The sequence below is a fragment of the Homalodisca vitripennis genome, chromosome 4 (genome assembly GCF_021130785.1).
Source record: "Homalodisca vitripennis isolate AUS2020 chromosome 4, UT_GWSS_2.1, whole genome shotgun sequence".
Classification (NCBI taxonomy): domain Eukaryota; kingdom Metazoa; phylum Arthropoda; class Insecta; order Hemiptera; family Cicadellidae; genus Homalodisca; species Homalodisca vitripennis.
In genome coordinates, this window is record NC_060210.1 from 40,113,857 (window position 1) to 40,138,555 (window position 24,699).

At 34.3% G+C, this 24,699-nt stretch overlaps 1 protein-coding gene across 1 annotated transcript in view; it reads left to right on the forward strand.

The window, feature by feature from the left end:
- Positions 1 to 14,637: 14,637 nt before the first annotated feature.
- Positions 14,638 to 24,699, forward strand: part of LOC124359178 (ATP-dependent RNA helicase SUV3 homolog, mitochondrial) — a 41,978-nt gene continuing 31,916 nt past the window's right edge. The window contains exons 1-2 of the mRNA XM_046811711.1: positions 14,638 to 15,089; positions 20,166 to 20,388. Of these exons, the coding sequence (XP_046667667.1) occupies positions 14,774 to 15,089; positions 20,166 to 20,388 (539 nt within the window). The 5' untranslated portion in view covers positions 14,638 to 14,773. The remainder of the gene's footprint in view (positions 15,090 to 20,165; positions 20,389 to 24,699) is intronic.

Here is a 24,699-nt window from a genome sequence, read left to right on the forward strand (position 1 = left end):
TACTAATATACATTTTGTCCAAAAAAAATCCTAAACATTGTTCTTGGCCTTGGCATTGGCGTTTTTCCGATGAATTATAAATGAATAAATAGATAAATAAATAAAATTATAAATAAATTAGCCGATATTTAAAACTAATATTAAACCCCTTACTACGTGGCAATACTCTAAATTTGCTATGTGTGATTGAACCAATTGTATAATTATAATTATAGGGAAGCTCAGAATGTCAGCGGAAATGCCCCAAGCCCCACGGATAAGTACAAATAGATCTCATATTTTACAACAACTACAAAAAAGTACAAATAAATGTCTTATACTTACATAAATCAGTCTTCTTCTTCGGCGTAGTGCATTCACTTCCACCAAACATCAGTGTAATTTCTTCCCACGCTGCCTTCTTAATATCTCTGTTGGAATAATCTTCTGAGGACAGATCCCATAAAGAGGGCCTCCCTTTAACGGCCATAATAAAACCCTCAGTATTGAAATTCAACTGTGACATTATGCAAGAAAAAACCACACGCAAAGACAGGTTTACACTGTTTGCTCGGCCACTAAGTACTGGTCGGGTTGGGGCTGTTGACGGTGGTAGTGCGAGACGAGCCATTATAACCTATGCTATTTTTGGCTGCAGTCGTGTCGTGGTCGGGTCCGACCAAACTACCGAGACTCTGGTCGTCCGACCGCTGCGTCGCAAGTTGGCTAGTGCGCGCGGTTCCACTTACTTTCATAAAACTAGCCGCATACGACTGGTCGTGGTCGTGGTCGGTGTAGTGCGCGTCTAGCCTTAGTGCCACAGCTGGGGGAACTGGCAGATCCATATTTGGCAGTTGCAGGGTTAACTAAATAAATTATTTATTTCCTAAAAAATATACAAATACTTGTACCAAAACAAAATTATATAAGTATTTCAAATCTATACTAACATAAATTAACACTCCTATGACAAATCAAGTATATAGTTTAAATAGTAAAATAAGGGTCTCAAAGGGAAAACCTAATTTTGGATTCCATCAGATAATTTCATAATTTACATAAAGTCAAATCAAATCAAAATCAAATTCTTTATTGTTCATTGACATGAGACATGCATGGAACATGGTCAGAGATTATAAAACCGATTAATACTAAACAGAAGAATACAACATCACACATTTACATAACAGTTAAAAACAGTTTTAAAACATAAAATATTACAACTTAAACTACTAACTATCTTATCTATATCGTCCACTAGGCTGGAGCACCGCTCACCAGTTCGTTAATGGAGTAGAATGCTTGTCTTATTAGGTATTTTTTAAAGTTGTTTTTAAAAGACGTCTCAGTCTCGCACGCTGTGATACTAGAAGGCAAAGCATTAAAGATTTTAGGGCCCATATATGACATTGATTTTTTAAATGTGTTATTATGGTGTTGCGGAATGATTAGAGCATCTCTGTTTCTTGTAGAATACACGTGGTTAAATGATGGGAAGGATTGAAGGTTCTTAAATGTAAATGTGGCAACCGAATATATATAAAGTGATGGCAATGTCATTAGGCTTTCCCTAGGGAAAACCTCCCGACAGCTCTCACGATGACCCAGACCACACATCAGTCGAACAGCCCTCTTCTGCAGTTTAAAAACCCTACCGATCAACCCACCTGAAGCCGTCCCCCAGAAAATCAATCCATATGTTAAAATGGGCACAAAGTAACCAAAGTACACTAGCCTAACGGTATCTCTAGACAGAAAACTTGTTAGGTACCTTAAAGAGTAACTGCTGGCACCAAGTCTTTGACAGACATGACTGATGTGATTTGACCAATCAAATCTGGAATCAATGTGGAGTCCCAGGAAGCAGACCGTTGAAGAATGCTCGATATGTATATTGTCAAGGAGAGTAACTAACGCACTCTCATTCTTGTGGGGTCTAAAGTGAACTATTGAGGTTTTTTCAGGATTGAGAAATAAATAGTTAGCAGAAAACCAAGAACTAAGACTCTTGAGTGAAAAAGCCAGCTCGGTGGAAAGAGATTGAGCTGTGTCAGCTTGAATAAGTACACTGGTGTCGTCCGCATATTGCACCAAGTGGCCCCTCACAGATGAGTTAAGGTCATTCACGTATATATTAAATAAAAGAGGGCCAAGAATTGAGCCTTGCGGCACACCAACCTTGACCGGTAAGAGAGCAGACCTACCCCTACCCCCTTTGTTGGTGATCTCAACAAACTGAGAGCGACCAGAAAGATAGGAACGAAACCACTAAGAATAAAGAAACCATAAAGAATTCATTTATTGTTACAGTTATTTTTATGGAATACCAAACAGAATTAATGAAACTTAAACTTAACCTTCGTGAATTTAAAAATAAATAAAATACACTTATTTTAAAGAAAATACATATTTTAAATATTGTTACAAACTGCCAACCTAAATATTTTCTTTTATACATTAAAGCACGCTTATTTTAAACAAACTTAATACATTACCATATATACATACCATAATAACATATTTTATTTATTTTTTTTTTTTTTACTTTAATTTATTTACAATCTGTTTAATATACAACAAACAATAAGTAAATTTGATGATAAATCTTAAGGACATGGTTAATCAAAGTTCATTAACCTTAATTAACATAAACATTTAAGAGATTGTTCATCTTTAAAATCGATCAGCTAAGTTTAAGAAATCATGTCTTTTTAGCCGAAATTGATGGTCACTGTTGTCCAGCAGATTAATAGCCAAGTAGTTAGGATGAGAGGTTTAATTTGTTTTGATACTTGATGCAGAACTTTGGAATTTCTTCAGTAACAAAAGGGATATTCGTGTCTCTGTGAATGACTTCATTACGAACATACCATGGGGCCTGTAATATCTTTCGGAGAACTTTAGATTGGAAACGCTGTATAATTTTCAATAATTTTGATGTAGAAGCAACTCCCCACAGTTGAATTCCGTACGTCCAGATGGGCTTTAGAACAGTCTTGTACAACAACAGTTTGCTTTCTATTGATAAATGGGAATTTGTTCCCAAAAAGCCAATTTAGTTTTGAAAATTTTGAATTTAATTGGAGCCTTTTGTTTCCATATGTGTGGTTTCCAAGTCAGCTGTCCTATCGAGATGTACACCCAGATACTTAGCTTCATTTCTTTGAGGAATTTGAATGTTGTTTAAAAACACTGGTGGACAGGTGTCAATGTTTCAACGTAAAATGTGACGTGAACAGATTTAGTTTCATTCACTTTAATTCTCCAAGTTTTAAGCCAAACTGTGATAGAATTTAAGTTAGTTTTGTAGAATTTGTGATGCTACAACATGGTTGGAGTGGGATGCCAGTACGGCAGTGTCATCGGCGAATGTTGCTGTCAAAGAATTTTGATTAGTTGGAATGTCTGCAGTGAAAATTAAGTACAGCACTGGTCCTAGTACACTTCCCTGAGGTACACCAGAGTTTTATTTCATTCAGATCTGAAAGACAATCATCAAACTTGATTTGAAAATACCTTCGTTCTAAATAAGATTTTTATAATGTTGTAAACAGTGTGAGGTAGGACTTTTTTATTTTAAATAGAAGCCCTTCATGCCACACTTTGTCAAAGGCTTGACTCACATCGAGAAAATGCTGCAGAACAAAATTTTCTTGATTCCAAATCTTGCCTTATTATATTAGCTACTCTATGGACTTGTTCGATAGTGGAGTGGTGCACTCTGAAAACCAAACTGATGATTGGGAATTAAATTGCATTCAGTTATAAAAAACCTGAAGTCGTTTTAAAAATAACTTTTCGAATAATTTAGAAGGTATAGGTAGTAGACTGATTGGCCTGTAGGACATTACTTCGTTTTGAGGTTTTCCCTGGCTTAGGAACAACAATAACTTGAGCCACCTTCCATTGTGATGGGAAGTATTCAAGCCTCAAAATAGCATTAAATACGAAGGTAAGAAAGAGTATGGCTTTCCTAGGAAGCTCTTGTAGTATCTTACCTGTTATTAACTCATAACCAGGGGCCTTTTTGGGATTAAGATTTTTAATCTCATCATTATATTTCAGATGGTTTAAAGGAGCCAATAGGTAGTGAGAGTTGGTTAGGTGAATCAAGAAACTCCTTTACAACATGTCTATTATCAAAGTTTGTTATCTACAAGGGTATGGTTTTGAAAAACATTACTAAAAATATGCAGCAAAACAAATCAGTTTTCTCTCTGTTACTTTTTCGCCCAAGAACCATCTGGTTTAGATATTGGAGGAATTGGCACTTGCGGTTTCTTTGTGCTTTTTGTTACTTTCCATAAATGAATAGTCCTGTTGCTGTCAGTTGGGGAGAGATTTGAAGTGAATTCTTGAAACCATATGTTTTTTAAGTTTTTAAGCAAAATCTTTAACTGTCCTTGATGCTCTGTTAAACAATTGTTTTTATCTCTTACATTTCTAGAATTTTGCCATATTCTTCGTAAGCGACGTTTTTTGAGCAATGTGCTGCTTAATATATATTGGGTAATTGATATTGCCACACGTTGTATTATTAAGTTCAGGCGTTGCACTCCAAGCAGATTTCTGAACAGTATAATTAAAAATTTCCACAGCGTTTGTCTATTTCCTCTCTTGTTTTAAGTGATATATTTAAGACTTAAACTGTCATTTAACGTTTCACGAAACTTCACCCAGTTTGTGCCTTTATTCGATAAGGACGCTGCCTTTTCTTTCAATACAAATGATGAACTTATTGATAGGATGACCGGAGAGTGATCGGACGACAAATCAAGAGATGAAACAGCCTCCATATAGTTAGGAGAAATACCTCCCGTAACAAAGAAATCAAGAAGATCTGGAATTTTGTTGGGATCTGAAGGCCAATAGGTTGGTTCCCCTGTAGATACGTAACTCAAGTGATTGTCATTTCATGCAATTTAACAAATTTCTACCTCTAGGGTTAATCAACCTTGAACCCCACATGACATGTTTGGCATTAAAGTCACCACCTGCTACAAAACGAGGCCCTAAAGTTTCGAAAAATTCGTTGAATTGAAGTTTGGTAATATTGTGCCTCGGGGGGGCAGTAAACACCAGAAAAATGTAAGTGGTCCCATCCAGTCCTCAACCACTATGCTTGTAGCTTGAATATGATCTTCTTGAAATCTAGGTAATTCATAATGTTTTATTTGTTTTCTGATTAGCACAGCGCTACCTCCATTGCGCCGTATTGTCAGGGTGGTTTGTAGAATAAAAAAGTAAAATTTGGGGATTTTGAAAAAATTTAAGTTTGTAAAGTGGGTCTCAGAAATTAACATATAATATCTATTTTGTGTATTGAAATAAAAAGTTGAATATCTTGGCCATGTCGGGCCAAGCCATTGGCATTCCAGAGTCCAATCCTATAAAATCTATTCATTTTAGTTTTTGATATGACAGTTGTGTCAATAGGTTAATTAATGTACCTATTTGCTGGGCTTGTTGAGACATCATCATTTCGAACTTATTTAAAAATCCATCAATTATTTGATTCAGATTGTGATTTGCTTCTATATATTTGATTGACCTGATGCCACTCTAGCATAAGATAAGGTTGGTGATACTGGTTGAGACTGATTACCTGTTGAATTTTGAGTACGAACAGATATAGGTCTATCTACTTCTCGATCTTGCACTGGAGGAGGAGTGTCTTTTTTAACGCTGGTCTTAGAGGTGGAAAAGCCTTTTTCTTAATATCTTTGTAAATAGAGCAACCTTTATAGTTGGCTGGGTGCTCACCACCACATAATACACATTTGGGAGGAAACATTTACAGATTTATTACAGCTGCTAGTATCATGATCTGAGCCGCATTTTACACAGCGGTTTTGGTACCAGCAGTAAGCCTTTGTGTGCCCATATCTTTGACACTTTTTGCACTGCACCACATCATTACGTTTGTAAGGGGGCTCAAGTACAATTTTGGCATTTAGTAGGAATTCAAATTTTAAAAATGTCTTTGTTGTTTGATGCTGGCTCTAAGTCTACAAAAAAAATTGACAGTGGATCTTTAGATTTGCTACTTCTAAGGTTCGACACATTCCTAACTTTGTGGTTATAAGCTTCTATAGCTGTTTTTAATTTCCTGGGGTTCCGTAGAGAAGTGCATATTCTTAAGCACTACTCTATAAGCTCTGTCACCCTTTATTTGGGTATGTATGGAAGTTTACTTTCATGTTAGTTAAATGTTTGACTAATGCGCGGTAGGCTTCAATAGTATCAGTGTTAATTTTTACTTTATCTCTAGCTATGCATTTAAATGAATATGACTCTTTTTTAATTACTTGTTTCAATGTTTACCATCATTTTACTTATGTTGACAATGTTGGGGACAAATATAGGTGGAGGCCTCACCTTCGTCCTACATTTGTCGTTCATTCATCGTTTCTTCTTCAGAGCCTAGGTTGGCGTTACTCAGCATTTCAAATCTGTTGTGCAATTCAATAGGTCTAAGCAGTTTTTGCAACGTACTCTGTAGGTCTACAAGGTTTCTTAACATCTGAAACGTTGGCTGTTGACAAATGTCTTTTGTTTCTAGTTGTTTCGATTTGCCCACTCGTTTTGATTATTGACATCGTCATTAGAAATAGTTTTTTTCCTGAAATGATGTTCATCATTGTTTGCTTATTAGAACAATAATTGTGATCATTAGTTATGGTATCAAAATCCAAACAGTTTTGAGTTTGTTTTTGAAGGGGCAAATTTTAAGTTGTCCATTACCTTCTCACTTGAAAAACTACTAATAGTAAACAAACACTGAAAACAATTAAAGTTAACGGGTAAGGTTAGTTTTGTAGGAAAAGTACTGAAAAAAAAGATTACGAAAAAATCTAAACATTTTTATGTAAATTATGAACAAAAATGTTTTAAGAACTGTTTTTATTTATATAGTTTTAACCACTAATTGGGTAAAAAAAAACTACATTTTAAATTAAAATAAAGGACACAACACTGAAACAGCACAGCTGGGGTTCACACATAATACATATTTTATAAGAGAAAATTAGTTCGTTATTAAATAATAGTTCAAAGATACTCCACACTTCTTCTGTCCATACTTAAAAGCCCAGTTTTAACACTTATAAGGAATTTATTTAATGTTTTTTTTTATATTTTGCGGCAACTTATTATAAAGTTTTGGTGCTATATAGTTAACAGTTTTTTGTATAAAAAGTTACTTTAGGTTTAGGAACTATAAAATTGCAACCATTTCTAAGACCTTGTGTTAAAAAGTTAACATTTGTTGGTAAATTTACACTAGTTAAACCAAATGCTTTTAAAATGTTCAATATATAAATACAACGTAACTACAAAATGTTCATGGACAACACAAAACATGGATGAGATGGTTCACTTAATCTTTTCTCTAGAATTAATTTAACATACCATTTTTAAAAGTTCTCCACAGGTTTTATTGTGGATCTATGCGTTCCACTTCATGAAATTATAGCATATTCTAATCAACTGTTTACTAAGGCAAAATATGAACAACGCAGAGTCTGCATTGGGCATACGTCCCGCAAGTAGTAAAAGTCTATTTCCTTTTATGAGTTTTGATTTTATTTGATTTATATGTGTTTTCCAGCTTACTTCACTATCTAGAATTACACCCAAATATTTTATTTCTTTGGTTGCTCTGATTTCCGAACATTTTACAAAATTATTACATGTATTTAAACAATCTAGACATTCATATATAATTGTACTATTACATTCTAAAGGACCCCCTCACACTAATATTAATGCAGTTAGTTTTTTGAGTGCTAAGCACCAATTTCTTTTTGAAAACCACCATTTTAAAGTTTCAGGATCAATTAAAAAATTTCTTTGTAATTCTTCCCACGTCTCATTTGTATAGCAGAGGCCAGTGCCACCCGCAAATATGGTGATTTCGCCATTTAATGAAGCATTATAAAGGTCATTGACATATATAAGAAACAATGCTGCTCCCAATACTGATCCCCGGAGGACTCAGTGCTTGACTAGACCCATTTCACTTAAAACACCCTTGATTTTAACACATTGTCTTCTTTTTTTAGTAAGTAGCTGTAAAACTAAGCATAAGCTACCTCACGAACCTCATAATTGTATAATTTCTTTAATAAAATGGTATGTTGACTGTGTCAAATGCCATATGTATATCTAGGGAAAGCCCACTCACACACTTACCATTATTAATACCTTCATTTAATTTGTTAACAAAATCTAAAATACCCCGTTCTGTATTCATTCCCACTCAAAACACATATTCGTTATCGTTAAAAAAATGAATCCTACTTAAAAAGCTAATATTTTTTCTATTTTTACATAAATTACAATATTTATTCTGTAACAACTGCCTGACGAAGAAAGCGAGTCAATAAAATCGTTTTAACATGAGGGCAAATACAGGTTTAACATTTTTCTTATCAAGTAAATCTCAAGATTGTTCCTTAGAATCAGCTATTAAATAAAACAGGTTTACTTATATTATACAAAATTTCTACTGTATGAACCAGTGAATATTTTTTTTATAAGGGGAACAAGCAGTTGGTTTAATGATAAAACTAGAATTTTGTGATAGAATTGTGTAGTTATTAAATCTACTCTCTGAATTTACTATGTACTCTTTAACATGTCAAATTTTCACTAGAAATGACTCTATTCCATAAGATAATAAAATACTGTACATTCGCCCCGCACACCTTACATCGATATTGTTTCTCATAGAACGTAGCATGTTGTGTACGTGTTACGGGGAATCGGAATAAAAGACTGAATTAGTTTACATCATCGACTGTGCTCGGTTAAGGTTGGAGGGTAACTGAGAGAGAGACAAGGGCAGGACACTGGAAGTGGTAGTGGTGGTATGATCTGGTGGCGTGATGAGAACAGCCAATGGCATTTATTCAAACTGATCACCCCATATGACGTCACAGCATCATACGATCATACAGTTGGTCTTTGGCTGTGGCTTTAACTTGCCAGTAACAATTTATAATATGTATAATAATTATTATTATAATTATTATTGTAATTCAATACATTACATTTCCTCCCTTCCAAATTTCAAAATAAATTGAATTCACACAAGTCATAGATAAATTAAACAATACAAGTGTAATAATAAATAATATATAATAAACACATTTAAATATAAATAACACATATCATTATTAAATGTCATCCTTAAGTACTGTAAGTTATTTACAAGTTTAATTTCTCTACAGGTTTCCTAATACGAGTTGGGTATCTGTTTGTATGATCAGCTGTTCTAGTGACAGGAGAAGGAACAGCTGAGGGTAGAGAAAGACGTGGTCTAGAATGAGGGGTAGTGATGTGACATGGAGAGGTATGATGCGGTGAGGAGGGGGAGAGACCAGCTGATCTAGTGAGGTCAGTGTTACTAATTCTGACTGGGCTTGGAGTTGGCGGACACTGAGCGCCTGTCTCACACTCCGCAACTGTACGGTCCTGAGATGGTGGAATTTGACTGTCACTGTCAACAATACTACTGTGTAGTCCTATCAGCTGATCAATATGTCTACTCCAAATTAAACCAGTTTTTGTCATAACAGAATACATCACATTATTTAACTGTTTTATTACAATGCCCTCTATCCATTTGTCTTTAGAGCGATAATCTCTCACTAATACAGATTGATTAGGAAATAGAATTCTCGTTTTTCTACCGCCAAAATATTCTTTTTGTGTGTCCTGTTTTAATTGCACAGTTCTGGCTACATTAGGTCTGAGTAAATCTAGCCTGCATCTTAGTGGTCTATTGAACATTAATTTGGCAGGTGTCTCGTTAGTAGTACTATGAACGGAGTTTCTGTAATCAAATAACATCCTATTCAAGGCTACTTTAGTATCAATATTTTCTTGAAAAGCCAATCTTATTTTACGTTTAGCATACTTAACTGAGTTCTCAGCCTGACCATTAGACTGAGGATGATAAGCTGGTGAAAATGTATGTCTTATACCATTAAGTTGCATGAAATTTTTAAATTCAACTGAGGTAAATGGTGGTCCATTATCACTATGGATAGTGACAGGTAATCCAAATCTAGAAAATAGTTCTCTTAACTTTTCTATAGCTAGCTTAGCTGAAGTAGAGCCTACTTCAAATACTTCCAACCACTTAGTGTAAGCATCAATTACTACCAAGTAGGTCTTATCTTTGAAAGGACCCAAGTAATCAATATGCAATCTTTCCCATGGCATAGATGGATAGTGCCAAACATGTAGATTACTCTTACTAGGACTAGAACGTTCCATAAGACAGGAAGAGCAATTGTTCGCTAGGCTTTCAATGTTTTCATCTATATTTGGCCACCAAATACAGGATCTTGCTACTGACTTCATTTTTACAATTCCCAAGTAACTCGCGTGTAACTCATTTAATACGTACCATAGCTACGCAACTTGTTAGGAACAACAATTTTATATCCCCACATAACAATGCCATGCTCAACTGTTAGCTCGTCCTTCCTTTGGAAATAAGGTAACAATTCCCTATTCTCTCCTGACAAAAAATTTGGTCATCCGTACATCACATAGTTATGTATTTGTTTTATAATAGGATCATTTTAGGTTTCAGCTTTTACATCTTCAAAAGTTAAAGGTACTGAACTTTCAGCGATACAGTGTAAATAGGTACCTTTCCACCTTGGTTCATTGTTATTATTTACAACGTGTTTAGTGCTTAATGGTAAGCGTGATAATGCGTCTGCGTTACTATGCTTTTCTGACCTTACATACTGTATATCAAAATTGTATCCACTTAAAAATAATGCGTATCTTTGTAATCGGCTTGCTGCGAAAACAGGTAAACCCTTTTTCGGTCCAAATATGCTAATTAAAGGTTTGTGATCAGTACACAATGTGAATTTTCGGCCATACAAATATTGATGAAATTTCCTTACTCCATATACTACTGCTAAAGCTTCCTTATCTATTTGTGAATATTGACATTCTGCTGGTGATAAAGTACGAGAGTGGTATGCAATAGGTTTCTCAACGCCTTCAGGGGTTATGATACTAAGTACGCAGCCCAGCCCTGTCGAGCTTGCGTCTACTGCTAGTTTTACTGGCAACTTTGAATCATAATGCGCCAAAACTGGTGCTTTAGTCAAAACATCCTTGACATGGCTAAATGATTTGAGACATTTTTCATCAAAATCAAATGGCACGTCCTTTTTTAACAAGTTGTACAACGGACTCAAGATTGTTGACAAATTATTGATAAACTTTCCATAATAATTTACCAAGCCAATAAAAGCTTTGACTTGAGTGACAGATTTAGGTACAGGTTCTTGATTTATAGCTTTAATTTTAGATTCAGAGGTATGCAGTCCATCTTTATCGATACTAAAACCAAGATACTCGATTTTGTCTACAAAGAACGTACATTTATCTTTCTTTACGGTAAATCCTTTTTCACTCAGGCGTTTACAAACCTCTTGCAACCTACTTACATGAGTTTCGTTATTAGGTGCGGTGATAAGAATATCATCCATGAACACTGATATGCCTTCTAAATTATGCAAAGATTGTTCAATAACTCTTTGAAATATGCCTGGGGCTGATGAGATTCCATAAGGCATTCTACAATATGAGAAAAGACCCTTATGCGTGCTAATTGTACATAATTTTTGTGACTCACTGTCTAACTTTAATTGCATATAGGCTTGACTAAGATCTATTTTAGAGAAACGTTCTCCATGCTGTAAATTTGCAAATAAATCTTCTATTCTAGGTATAGGGTACTTGTCTACTTCTAGATACTGATTTAGAGTAACTTTAAAGTCTCCACATAGCCTAATTTCACCGTTCTTTTTTAATACTGGTACAATGGGCGTTCCCCATTCCGAGCTGCTTACTGGAATTAACACTTGTTCGTCAACTAAGCGTTGTAGTTCTTTTTCTACCTTACTTTTCAATGAGAATGGTATCGGTCTTGGCTTAAAATACCTAGGTCTAGCATTTTCTTTTAGATTTAGTTTTACTGGTTCGCCTGTATACTGACCTAGTTTCTCAGTGAACACTTCTGGAAATTGATTAGTTAGCTCGGACGTCATTGTCTCGAAATTAGCCTTGTTATCTATAGGTCTGTTTATAACACACAAGTTATTTTTAAACGAAATGTCAACTCCCAGTACTTTAAGCCAATCACGACCCATTAAAGGATGTGAACCTCCTCTAATCACATACAAATCTAAGCATTTATGTATTTTCTCATAGCAAACATCAACATTAACTTTGCCCACAGGTATAATAGGTTCATTAGTGTACGAACTCAAAGTTAGGTCGTTTTCTAACAATTTACAAGAACTAAAATTATTTTCATAAAAATCCTTGCTACACACTGTGACACTAGCTCCAGTATCAACTTCAAATATGGTTTCTCGATCTTGCACTAGGACTTTAATCTTAATTGGGTCAACTCTAATTCTTTCAACGTGAGTTTCATTTACTTTAAATAAATTCTGTATGTCCTCGACATAACTCTCAAGATTTTCATCACTCTGAACATAATTCTTAGAATTATTTGAATCTGACAGTTCTGAACTATCATTTACAAAATTATGTTTCTTATAATCTTTGTTTTTCTTGTTTTGAAAATTAGACTGATAAGATATACCTTTCTTAACTTTCGAAAGCTGATTGTCTGGTAACTTACTAATTTCAGTAGATCGACATACCTTAGATATGTGATTTCTTTTACCACATTTGTGACACACAACACCAAACAATTTGCACTACTTCCTATAGTGACCACACTGCCCACAGCACGTACACTGCACCTTGACTTCGTGCCTTGCGTTGTAGCTCGCGCTGCCACCGCTGCCGCCGACTCTCACATGTGGGTGGTGATGCGCTGCCATCCGCTGGACCCGGCTGCCGCCGTTCACTGTCAATGCCGCCGCATTCTTTTCCGCCGCTTCCACTGAGCAGACGATTTTCACAGCCTGGTCGAAGGTTAGGGTGGTCTCTCCCAACAGCCTCTGCTTGGTCGACTCACTCCTGATGCCGCTCACCAGTCTGTCTCTGAGATAGTCGTTGAGGGATGCGCCAAACTCGCAGTATGCAGACAACTTCTTGAGGCTGGCGATGTACTCTGCGACTGATTCTCCTTCCTGCTGATTCCTTTTGCTGAACTTGTACCTTTCAGCTATGAATGATGGCTTCGGGTACAAATGGTCCTGAATTAACTTCACTAATTCATCGAACTTTTTCACTGAAGGTTTTTCCGGCGTACATAAATCCCGTAACAAACTGTACGTTTTCACACCCACGACTGTTAGTAACGTACTAACCTTTTTGTCGTCACTAATACTGTTACAGTCAACGAATAATTCAAATCGTTCAACATACGAATTCCAAGTTTCTGCACTGTTGTCGAAGTCACCGATTCCGCCAATAATTCCCGCCATTTTTACTGTTTCACTAAATAAAGACGAAATGTTCCAATTTACGACCTTGTCTTCCAACATCAAAATGTGACGATTTTGAGTCCACGTGACGCCAAACTACTGACACACTTCCTCCCACTTTAATTTTCGGAGAAATTATTTACGCACAATCGAACAGGTTGCATTGCACTCGCGGGATCGCATTAATACCTCGTCGCCAATTGTTGTGTACGTGTTACGGGGAATCGGAATAAAAGACTGAATTAGTTTACATCATCGACTGTGCTCGGTTAAGGTTGGAGGGTAACTGAGAGAGAGACAAGGGCAGGACACTGGAAGTGGTAGTGGTGGTATGATCTGGTGGCGTGATGAGAACAGCCAATGGCATTTATTCAAACTGATCACCCCATATGACGTCACAGCATCATACGATCATACAGTTGGTCTTTGGCTGTGGCTTTAACTTGCCAGTAACAATTTATAATATGTATAATAATTATTATAATAATTATTATTGTAATTCAATACATTACAGGCAGGAAGGTATGATTCAACGTGAATGTTGAGTTTAGCTGTAGTTCACTTTTCTCGTAGTGCAATGTCTGAAAGCGGACGACTACACATACTGAATTTCTGGAATCTGGATTCATGTTCGCCTGGAGAAAATAGTCGGCGATGAAGAAACTCAGAATGAACTCTTACATCGATTTGGTATTTGAGACACCAAGACTACAAAATATAGAGTCATCTAGGTGAAAAGGTATTCTCATTGTCTCATCAGGAGCAGTAAATCTTTTTAGGCACGATCTCTAAGCACATTGGAGCAACCCAATTTTCTTGGTATGTGAGTCAGATTCCAGACGCTGCATTAAGAAGAAGGTGAACTGGAGCTATACTTAACATTCTCATGTTTAGTTGAATGGTTAGCATTTTAACTTGTTACTTAAAGAACCCATGTTCAATTCCCGATTTGAGCACCGCTTTGTCGCATGCTTATAATTAATCACACACTTTTATATATATAATTAGTAATTAATAATAATAAAAATAATTAATGTACTCTTTAATATATATAATTTTAAACGTAACGGCTGAAACATAATAGTAAACCTATAAAATGATGTTATTTTAGACATTCACCCTCCTAATCACAAACCGCGAGCTATCTCCAAGAAGTAATATAATCTATAACCAGCTGTATTGTGTTTGTAACAACCTTTGATAGAAAAGAAAGATTGTACTAGGTTAGGATTTGGATTTAAGAGGTTATGTTTTGCTTTAGTTTTGGGAAGGTACGATGAAGTGTAAGTGATAGTGTATGGAAATTAAAATTATATTTTTCCCTCGATCTAAAATTTTTGTATTTATTTAAAATGTTCCATTTTAGAAGAAAAGTCGTTATATTGTATTGTAGTTTTCATAAAATACTCGTAACAAATACGTTAAGATGCTCAATAGGAGAAGAGTTCTCAGTTGTTAGAAATTACAGCCAGAAAAAGGGAAAGAAGAAAGGCACTAACTCAGTATCCACGTTATTTGTTCCAATATCAGTAAAATCCAATCCTGATGATATTAATGTAGGTGTTGAACTAACCGGTGCTTTAAACAAAGGAGACCTGTTAAAAATATTGACTAAATTCTATCAAAAACCAGAAATCAAAGTGTTGTCTCTGGAAAATGGAATGGATAGTAAGTTTTGTAATATATTATAAACCATCTAAAAATTAATATAATCAACTTTATCCTGCAGTACAATAAGCAGCCACCACAATCGAATAATTAATAATCATGACTCTCTAAAAATACTGAAAACAAAATTTAGAACCAAATTACATAATAGGTATTTCAAATAGCAATTAGTTCTGTTAGTTTTAAATCTTAATATGTAATATATTAACGATTAAAAACAAATTTCTATACTATCTATATTTATGAAATGTTACAAACAAAACAATGTATAATGTTATTTGCTTTTTAATATATTTTAGTATAAACATGTTATATATAACTCCTTGTAACACAAAGAATACATGTACATCGTCATTGAACATGCTGCCATTAGTCAAATATCAAACACACGATTTTACTTTGAATTAGTTTGGAGGGTAATTATCATATTAACGGCCGGGGCGGAAAAATACGAGTTTTGCGTTAAAAACTTATTGGAATCGTCATATAGAAAAAAAAGTATAAGGTTTGATGGGGTGGAAATGAGAAATAACGAAGTTCTAGAAAATGAAAAATGAAATAACTTTTCAGTAATATCTCCATGTTCTACATCCACGTCTAGCGTCACGTGACCTTTTGTGGCCAATGATTGAACCTGGTGACGTCATCGGTTGCGCCGCCATCTTTGCAAACGTAAATGAAAAATAATACAGAAATGAGCAGAATTTTGATCAAAATAAATAATGTTTTTCTTAATTTCGAGAAAAAAATTAATTACGAGTGCCTCCGGCCATCAGCGCGGGCTTCGGCAGCACCCGCGCTGATGTCAATAAAAGAAAAACATCCCTCGAGATAGTACCTATCAGTAAAATATAAAATACTAGAGGGGCTGATCAAAAATATAAATTGAAATGTAATGCAAAGGCAATTATGTAAAGTTAAAAAACTAAATAAATCATGAAAAACTCAAATATATAGATGTATCAGAAAACACATACCATTAGTGTGTTGGTGGATACAGCTGAGCAGCAGCAACAAAAAAGTCGTCTATCACAACGAAACGACAAAGTCTCCCGGTTTAAAAACACCACTCGACCGCACGACGAACACATACACTCATTTTTAAAAATTCCATGTTCAATTAAAAAAGAGATAATTTCGTTTCGGTTAAAACGTAAACTCTTTACGTGCCCTACGAAACACTCCGACACACACAATTCACTAGGGTTGGTTGAACTAGTGGATGGTTGATTCATCATTGTAAACGCACTCACTCAATCCGACCTACTGAACACGATATCTTGTGTAGAACTGACCCATGCCCCGGAGAACTCAGATAACAGGTACGTTATCAGGCTGCTATCAGTCCCGGCCGCAGATAATATTCAAGTAAACAGATTATCCAGACACAGCACACAAACTGAACATTAAAACATTAGGAACTTAACCACTTATCAATATACCCCCTAAAATCATGTTATTTGTCATTTGCACCCCATAGTACTATATATATTTTTTGTTCAGGAGGGTGAGCAGAATACGTTGGTAACGTCAAATTGGTGATTTGCCGCCCCGGCGTTTAATCTTACTGGTACGGTTTGGAGCAGTAATGTCGAACTGAATTATGTTTTAGACTTGTAAAATTCTATTGTAGTGAAGCTATTTATATATAAAAGAAATTTAAGGTATAGTTCGATAAGCGGACTTGGTTTTTATATAGATTAGTATAATCATCAATACTTGTTCATTTATTGAATACGTGTTTATAAATCATATCAACATATCTATAGCCATAATCACAATCATATTTTGAACTAAAATAATTAATACAAAGCATATAGTAATAATCTAATAAATCTGCTCTAACGATCAAACAAACTATTAGAACCGGAAATACGAAATATGCATAATTATTTATATTTTTTCTCCTGTATAGCAATGATTAACCGTTTCCGAGAAGTTGTTGAAGCATCTTCTCTAGAAAAACGTACTTCTCTTGTGCACAAATACTCATAGAGATGATCTGCAAGCAGTTCAGCTGATATGCCACTTTTTAAACTTTGTTTCACAGCCCTCCCCGAGCTTTCGACTGTCTATTATTATCTATAAAAGAAAATTCATTTATGAAAAAGTGTTTATAGTTTATACAAATTAGTTATTGTTCAAAATCAGTATCTGTTAGTTATATCGAAAGTTATAATTGAGTAATATCGTTTGTCAATATTGATATGAAAAAACCATGTACCATACCCGAAATGTATTTGTTTCAGATTATATAAAATAACTAAACTTTATTTAAGCTATGTTTGAGCAGCATAGTACTTAAGGCTACATTAGCTCAGAGATCTGTAACCTTTTTGTACCCATGGGCCATCTTCAGCATGGCATGGTTCGTCTGAATTGGGAGGGGGAGGAAAAAGTTCAACACACAGGATAAAGTTCATACTGTTTTAAGAAGATAGACAACTCAGATTGATCTTGCCGATGTCTCTAGTCTACTCAATACTTAAGTGAAATAATAACAGCTGACAATGATTATTTATGAATATCTATAGGTCAAATGTATTCCATAGTTTTGATTTTCTAAATGGTAATCATTATTCTATTGTGGTGATAGCCGCTTATTATACAGCAGTCCTTTATCCTAGCCTAGTTCATTTCTTCTTAACTTTAGATCTGGTATGCTTAGACATACTCCTTCCTATTAAAAACTACATAAGGTTGTAGTTTACATTAGTCATGTTAGCTATAACAATCTAAAACCACTTTTATCAATTTATTAAAGTAGTATGTTTTAATTTCCAGAAAGATTTTTAGGCGGGTCGCGATCCATAATTGCACAATAACTGATATAGAGGGGTGATTAACAAATTTCAGGACTGAGTTTTTATACATTTATTCATACATCATACAAGGTATTCGAATTTTTCTCCTTCAAAATACTCTCCTTGGGAAGCCATACACTTTTCCCAAAAGTGTTTCCACTGATCAAAGGCCCCAGAAAACTCTTCTCTTGTAATGGTGTTTAGCAGCTTCGTTGGTTTTCTTTAATCTCGTCAACTGTTTGAAATCTTTGTTCTTTCAGGGTTCTCTTGAGCTTCGGGAATAGAAAAAGTTGGCTGGAGCCAGGTCAGGTGAGTAGTGGGGCTGAGGAATAATAGTCATTGCATTTTTTGCACAAAACTCACGGATCACTAATGTAAAGTAAACAGGAGCATTGTCATGATGAAGAACCCAATCACCACTTTGCCACAGCTCAGGTCTTTCTTTTCACAGCATTACACAGTTGTCTTAGGGCTTAAAGATAAAATAAAACAATTAATTGTCTGACCTTGTGGAAGGAATTCATAGTAGACAACACCTTTACAGTTAAAGAAAACCGTAAGCTTGACCTACACATTTAATTTGGCTTGACAAGCTTTTTAAGTCTTGAAGAGCCTTTTGATGTGCATTTTGGTGATTGGACTTTGTTTCCACGTCATAACCAAAAACCCATGTCTCATTTCCAATAATGACATGTTTCAAGACGCTCTCGTCATCATTTGCCATTTCAAGAAGTTCCTCCGAAACCTGAATTCGGTGTTTGTGGTCTTGGGTCAAAAGTTTTGGAACAAATTTTGCTGCAACACAACGCATTTGTTTTTCAGTTAAATTTTCTTGACATGAACCAAACGGAATGTTACATTCTTCTGCTATTTCACAGATTGTTAGTCGATAGTCTGATCGTACGAGAGAGTTCACTTTAGCAGCATTGTCATCATTGATTGATGTTGAAAGGCGTCCAAAACATTTTTGTAACAGGTTCTACCACTATAGTAAAGATTGATTGACGGTTTTTTCTCTGTGCTCTTGGTCTTGTTTCTCTTTCTCAAAATTTCCACCTCTATGACGGTTGTTTTTTTTTTGTGTTCTTGGTCTTGTTTGCCAATATTCGTTTCATTATTAAATTATTTAAAAACCAGTTTTGTGATTGTTCAAATGTTGCTGCGTAGTAGATTTCAAAATAAAAGATGTTCCTCTTTGTGTTTGGCATCACCATTTGCCATTTTGAATTTGTGTTTTCTTGAGTTTGGTTCTCAGAAGCTTCAACATAGAACAATTATGTTACCTTCTATAAGTAATGAAGAGGAAATACCTACGAATAATGTGTAGTGAGTGTTCCATCCAGGCATTCAGAATTGTGTAGTTTTTAGTTTGACGTAGAGTTTTAAATTTCTTTTCATTGGGTATAAAATGTGGCATCCATTATCCCCTAGTTGAGGATACTCTGCTGTTTCGTTCTTTTAGACAGGCTTCAAAATCAAGTTGAATCCTCTTCATTAAATATTCTGTAAGCTTCTATTGGTTTTATTTTTATTTCTTTGTTAATTTAATTTTAATTTATTACTTTAATTTTTGTGTTGGCCCCCAGGTAAGCCATTTTTCTAATGTCAGTTCACATTGGATGAATTGTGGGAAGGACTTAAACGAGAACTCATGTGATCTGAGGTACTATCACGAGAATGTTTTTCTTTTTTTACCAGAAGTGTGGGTTGGCACCAAAGGCACCACCGTAGCCTGCACTGATGGCCAGGGGCATTTTGGTTTATGCTTTCTTATGTGATCTGAGCTTGAATTTAAGTACCATCTCGAGGATGTTTTTTCCTTTTTTTGCAGGGTGATGCTTAAGGCACACAAAAGCTCATACTGATAGAGCCAGGGACATTTTCAATGTAATTTTAGTTTTTATTTAGGCTTTCCTCCCTTTTATATCCATTGTACTACTCTCCTATACTTTTATTTTCTTATTTTAAGTTGAAATTTTGACAAATAGTATGAAGTGAGCTCAGAGGTTTAATATTTCAAGATTGTTAATGGATTAACATTTTTTGTTTTTTTAAGACGGCTTCCAAACAGTGTAAAACCCATTTGCAAATTTTTTTAGTAACCTCTCATAATTGATGATGTAACCTCTTAGTTTGAGAAGAGCTACCGGTTATGATGCCTATGCTATTGTGAAGATCAATATTTTGATGTGGTATGAACTAGAAAATTTAAATAGACTAAAAGTCAATTCTAAAATTTATAATTGTATTAATGTTATGAATTTGTTTTTAGGTTACATACAAAATCAAGTCTATGCAAGTTTTAAAAAGTTCTGCTTGGAAGCTGAGTCACTACCAGCTGATTTGCATGTTGTATTCAGTGATATCTTACAAGATGCTGGCCATGTGGATGACATCTTTCCATATTACCTCAGACATGCACGCCAAATGTTCCCTCATTTGGAATGTATGGATGACCTTAGGAAAATTAGTGATCTTCGCTCACCAGCAAATTGGTAACTTTTGAATAAACTAGTTTTAATAATTTTATTTAACATTTTAATTTATTGTATTAAAATTTATACTTTTAATTAATAATCCACTGCCTGATGAAACCACTAGTCTGGGCCCAAGCTGATATTCCTGGTGATAATAGCTCACATGTAGTTTCTAGCTCTCAGTCAATGTAGTCTCTAGCATGTAGTCAATAGCTCCTTTGGTTCTATTCCACCAATAATGATTTGGGGAGACTTTAATAAGCGGCCAACACTGATTATTCAATTGTTATTATCGAACAATTCAATATATTATCAAACTTTGATGTTATATAATAATTTTACAACAAGAATTAACAACAACAAGAATAATACGTTACAATCTTTAATAAATTTAACAATAACATTACAAGATTTAAGAATCAAGATTTTGATTGGTCATTAAATAACATTCTCAGTTACAACAGGCCTTGTCATGAAAAAAACTAATTTATATATATGCCTAAGTAGTTATACATTTATGTACCAGTTACACATTAATCAGATGTATTTTATAACTGATCAAACATGTTGCACTTCATGTACTCATCAGTAGAGTAAAAAGCTTTTGTTTTAAGCCAAGTTGAAATCCTTATTTTAAACATATTAATTCGGTTCTCTTACAACTAATGGTACTGTGATGAACATTCTAGTTTGTTGGGAATAGTAACATATAGGTCTGAGTTAGTCTTACTTAAGATGCTACAAGAATATATCGAAACGTAGTGTTACAGCCATGTGTAGAGACAAAGGTATTGATATTACCTCTAACATACATTAAATTCTGATATATATATATATATATATATATATATATATATATATATAAATACAAGCTGGAGTCATTATTTGATTTGACAATCAAGACTGTTTGCAGGACTCTTGATTATAAAGATTACCTATTAACCTGATTGACTTTTTTGCCACTCAAAAACGTTTGTGGAGGCACTAGAGTTGCTCCATAGGTGGGCACCATTACAAAGATGTATATGGAACAGTCCAAAGTACGTCATTAACCTTTTGAGTCCAATGGACGACCTGGCATGTCTGCATTGACTTGTTACAATTAAGTTGGCGCGCCAACACGTTGTAACTTAAGTATCAAGAAGAAATCACTTAGTGAGCTATCTGTACATGTAAGACATCAAGTCAGGATGGTTGTATGGTCTAAGGTGCTACTCTTGAATTTGGGAGTTACAGTTACTTGGAGTCACAGGTTCGATTCCTGCACCTGATGTTAGGGAATTTTGCGGTCCGGTATACTTATGAGAGTCACTGGTCTGTGGGAGGGTCCACCTTAAATTAACAGTGGTTGGCTTGGGTGGAAGTTGACGGGATCAGTGATTTTCTTATATAAGTGTACCAGACATAAAACATCCGTTTGCATTTTTTGTCTTCACTACTAAAAAAATGGTGACTCCTAACCTGCCTTATAAACCAAATATTAACTGTAAATAAAATACCAGATTGTCTAAAATACTGTAAAATTACCCCTATTTTTAAAAAAGGCCTAAAAGAAATGCCTGAAAACTATAGACTTATTACTATAGACAATATTCTTAATTATGATTTCACCACTAAATGTTACAGCGTCAAATTTAAGTTATATTGATATAAAAAATACATAACGAAATAGAAATAAGGTCATCATTGTTCTGTATGGTCACTCCCAGAAAAGAATTCATTTAGGGTGTAAAAATCATTGTCTATCAGCCATCTCTGCAATATGCTCTTCTTCAGCACAGGGCCTCCAGCTTTCAAGTGGTCCAGTAGCTTGTTGAGCATCTTCAATTGTACTAATCCTTAGCAAAATAATATAAACTTGTATGTTTAAGCAATCGTATAAATGTTTTATGGAAACGATTTACTGTACAAAAACCAATTTGGATTTATGCCAAATCACTATATTGCTAAAGCTATATGTGTAGTAAATTCAATTTTAAGGGGTTTATAGGAGAAACTGGTAATTGGTTCTACCCCTAAAGATCTTACAAAGGCTTTTTATGTTATTAATCACTCTATTCTTTTTGAAACACTTGATTTCTACGGTGTAAGAAACAAATAATTCAAATTTATTCTAAGTTACCTAACTAATATAATGCAAATGGTTACTGTAAATAAAATTTTGTCAATAATATCAGAAAATGGTAGCAGGTGTTTCCCAAGGCTCTGTACTTGGTCCATTTTTATCTTAGAACTATACTTATCATTGGGCTTTTTACAATCAAATTCAATGTCAACAATGATGCCAGCTTGATCAGAATAATATCTTGCTTCAATAAGGTAGATATTATCAATAATATATTTAAATTTACATATATATTAAACATTTAAATATTAAATTAAAACACAATTCAAATCACAATTCTAACACTAAAACAAAAGTGAAGATGGTAGCAATTAGTGTGCACTCATTTCTGTATTTACACATACATATATATTTTATGTGTGTGTGTGTTCAAGTTCAAAATCACTTTATTCAGGAAAATAATACAATTTCATACATACACTTTCATCCCCCAAGGCGCAAAACTGCGCGTGCGGGAGCGCAGTTGGTGCCCAGATCCTTATTTAAAGTAACTAATCATTAATACCATAAAATTTATAGCGAAAGAACACATATTACATTTTATGCATAATTATCCAAATTCATAATTTTACAAATAATTATATTAACAATGCAAACCAATCAATATATTAATAACTTTGGTAAATAAATACAATAACAATTCATATAAGCAAAAAATACGTTAACAACTTGATAAATAAATATAATAACAATTAACCCATTGCGGATCGTATTGTTTTGGCGCACAGGCACGAATTAATTTACGGTCAGCAGCAGAACAAACAGCAATGGTGTGCCACATCGTATTGCTCGCTATTGTATACTCACTTCATATCTACGTTGAACTGGATTCCGGTTTATAAAAATATCTCCATCTATATTCTTAAAAACAAAATAATTAAATACAATATATTTTTTATGAACTATTGTAATAAATAAATAAAACTCTAATAAATATCAATCAAGTTCAGACGATCATAAGTTTTTTATTTCAATCAGCTCATATTATGACACGCAAATTATACCATAAAATGCGATGCTAGTTACTATTATAATAACAGCTGAGAAAAACAACCAATCACAAGCGCTAAAAACCAGAGAGTAAACTCATATGAATGATTTTTCAACTTTGACATATGACTGCGATCTGTAGGATATTTATAAAACTTTTGAAAACTCGGAATGTAGACCGTAAATCACTCTTAGTTGACAAGTGAAGACAATCGCCCAATCTATCAGACATTAATAGAACTATTTGGAAGGAAACTTAAAAGCAGACCGCTTTTGCGTCATCGAGCCATTAGGCCTGGCCGCTGTGTGACGAGCACAGCTCGTTGTTAGGCAAGGTCAGTAAGTACACTGCTGCACTGTTGTAATTTAATGAAATAGGATAATTTTATTTAAACTGGATTGTCAATGATTTTTAGGAGGTGTAATTAATATTTTTTACAGTTTGGCAGCACAGTAATAAATAATAAGACTAATATTTGTGATTGCAGTTAAGAGCTGTAAAATATACATTGAAAAATTATAGTATTATAATATTGAGGACAGCCAGTTGTAAGTCTGGGTCAGTACACAGCTACAGTTGCCAGTTGAACAGAACTGATGTTAATAGTTACTGCACTTATATCATTTATTTCAGTCATGTTTGAAATTGTCAGATTCAAGATTCAAGATTATTTATTGACCATACATAATACATGCAATGAGTCTCATCAAATATAGAATACAGTAATAAAACCTATTCTGAGGTACTATGATAATTAGACTAGATTTGCATTCAAAGTATTAAACTATAAGTATGGTTAAAATGACATAGAATAAATAAGTAAAGTAAATAAATAATAAGTCACAGGTTAAAAGAGTAATAAATAAACAATAATAAATTCACACCAAGGATTAAAGGAGCTAGTTTAAACATGCAAGTTATTGAAATGTAATAAAAAGTACTCAGCAGTAGAATAATAGCGTTGCTAACCAGAAAGACTTTCAGTGACTTTAAACCTGTTCTCAGGTAGTTTTCTCATGCCTACTGGAAGAACATTGTAAAATTGTAGTGCCATGACCTCAAAGCTCTTCAGTGTTTTTGAATATTTATTATATTATTTATAATAACTATAATATTATAGTTATTTATTTAGTATATACCACTTGCCTGGTAGTATAGTCAGGCATATTACTATAAAGCATAAAACTGATCATATTCTTTTTAACATAGATTA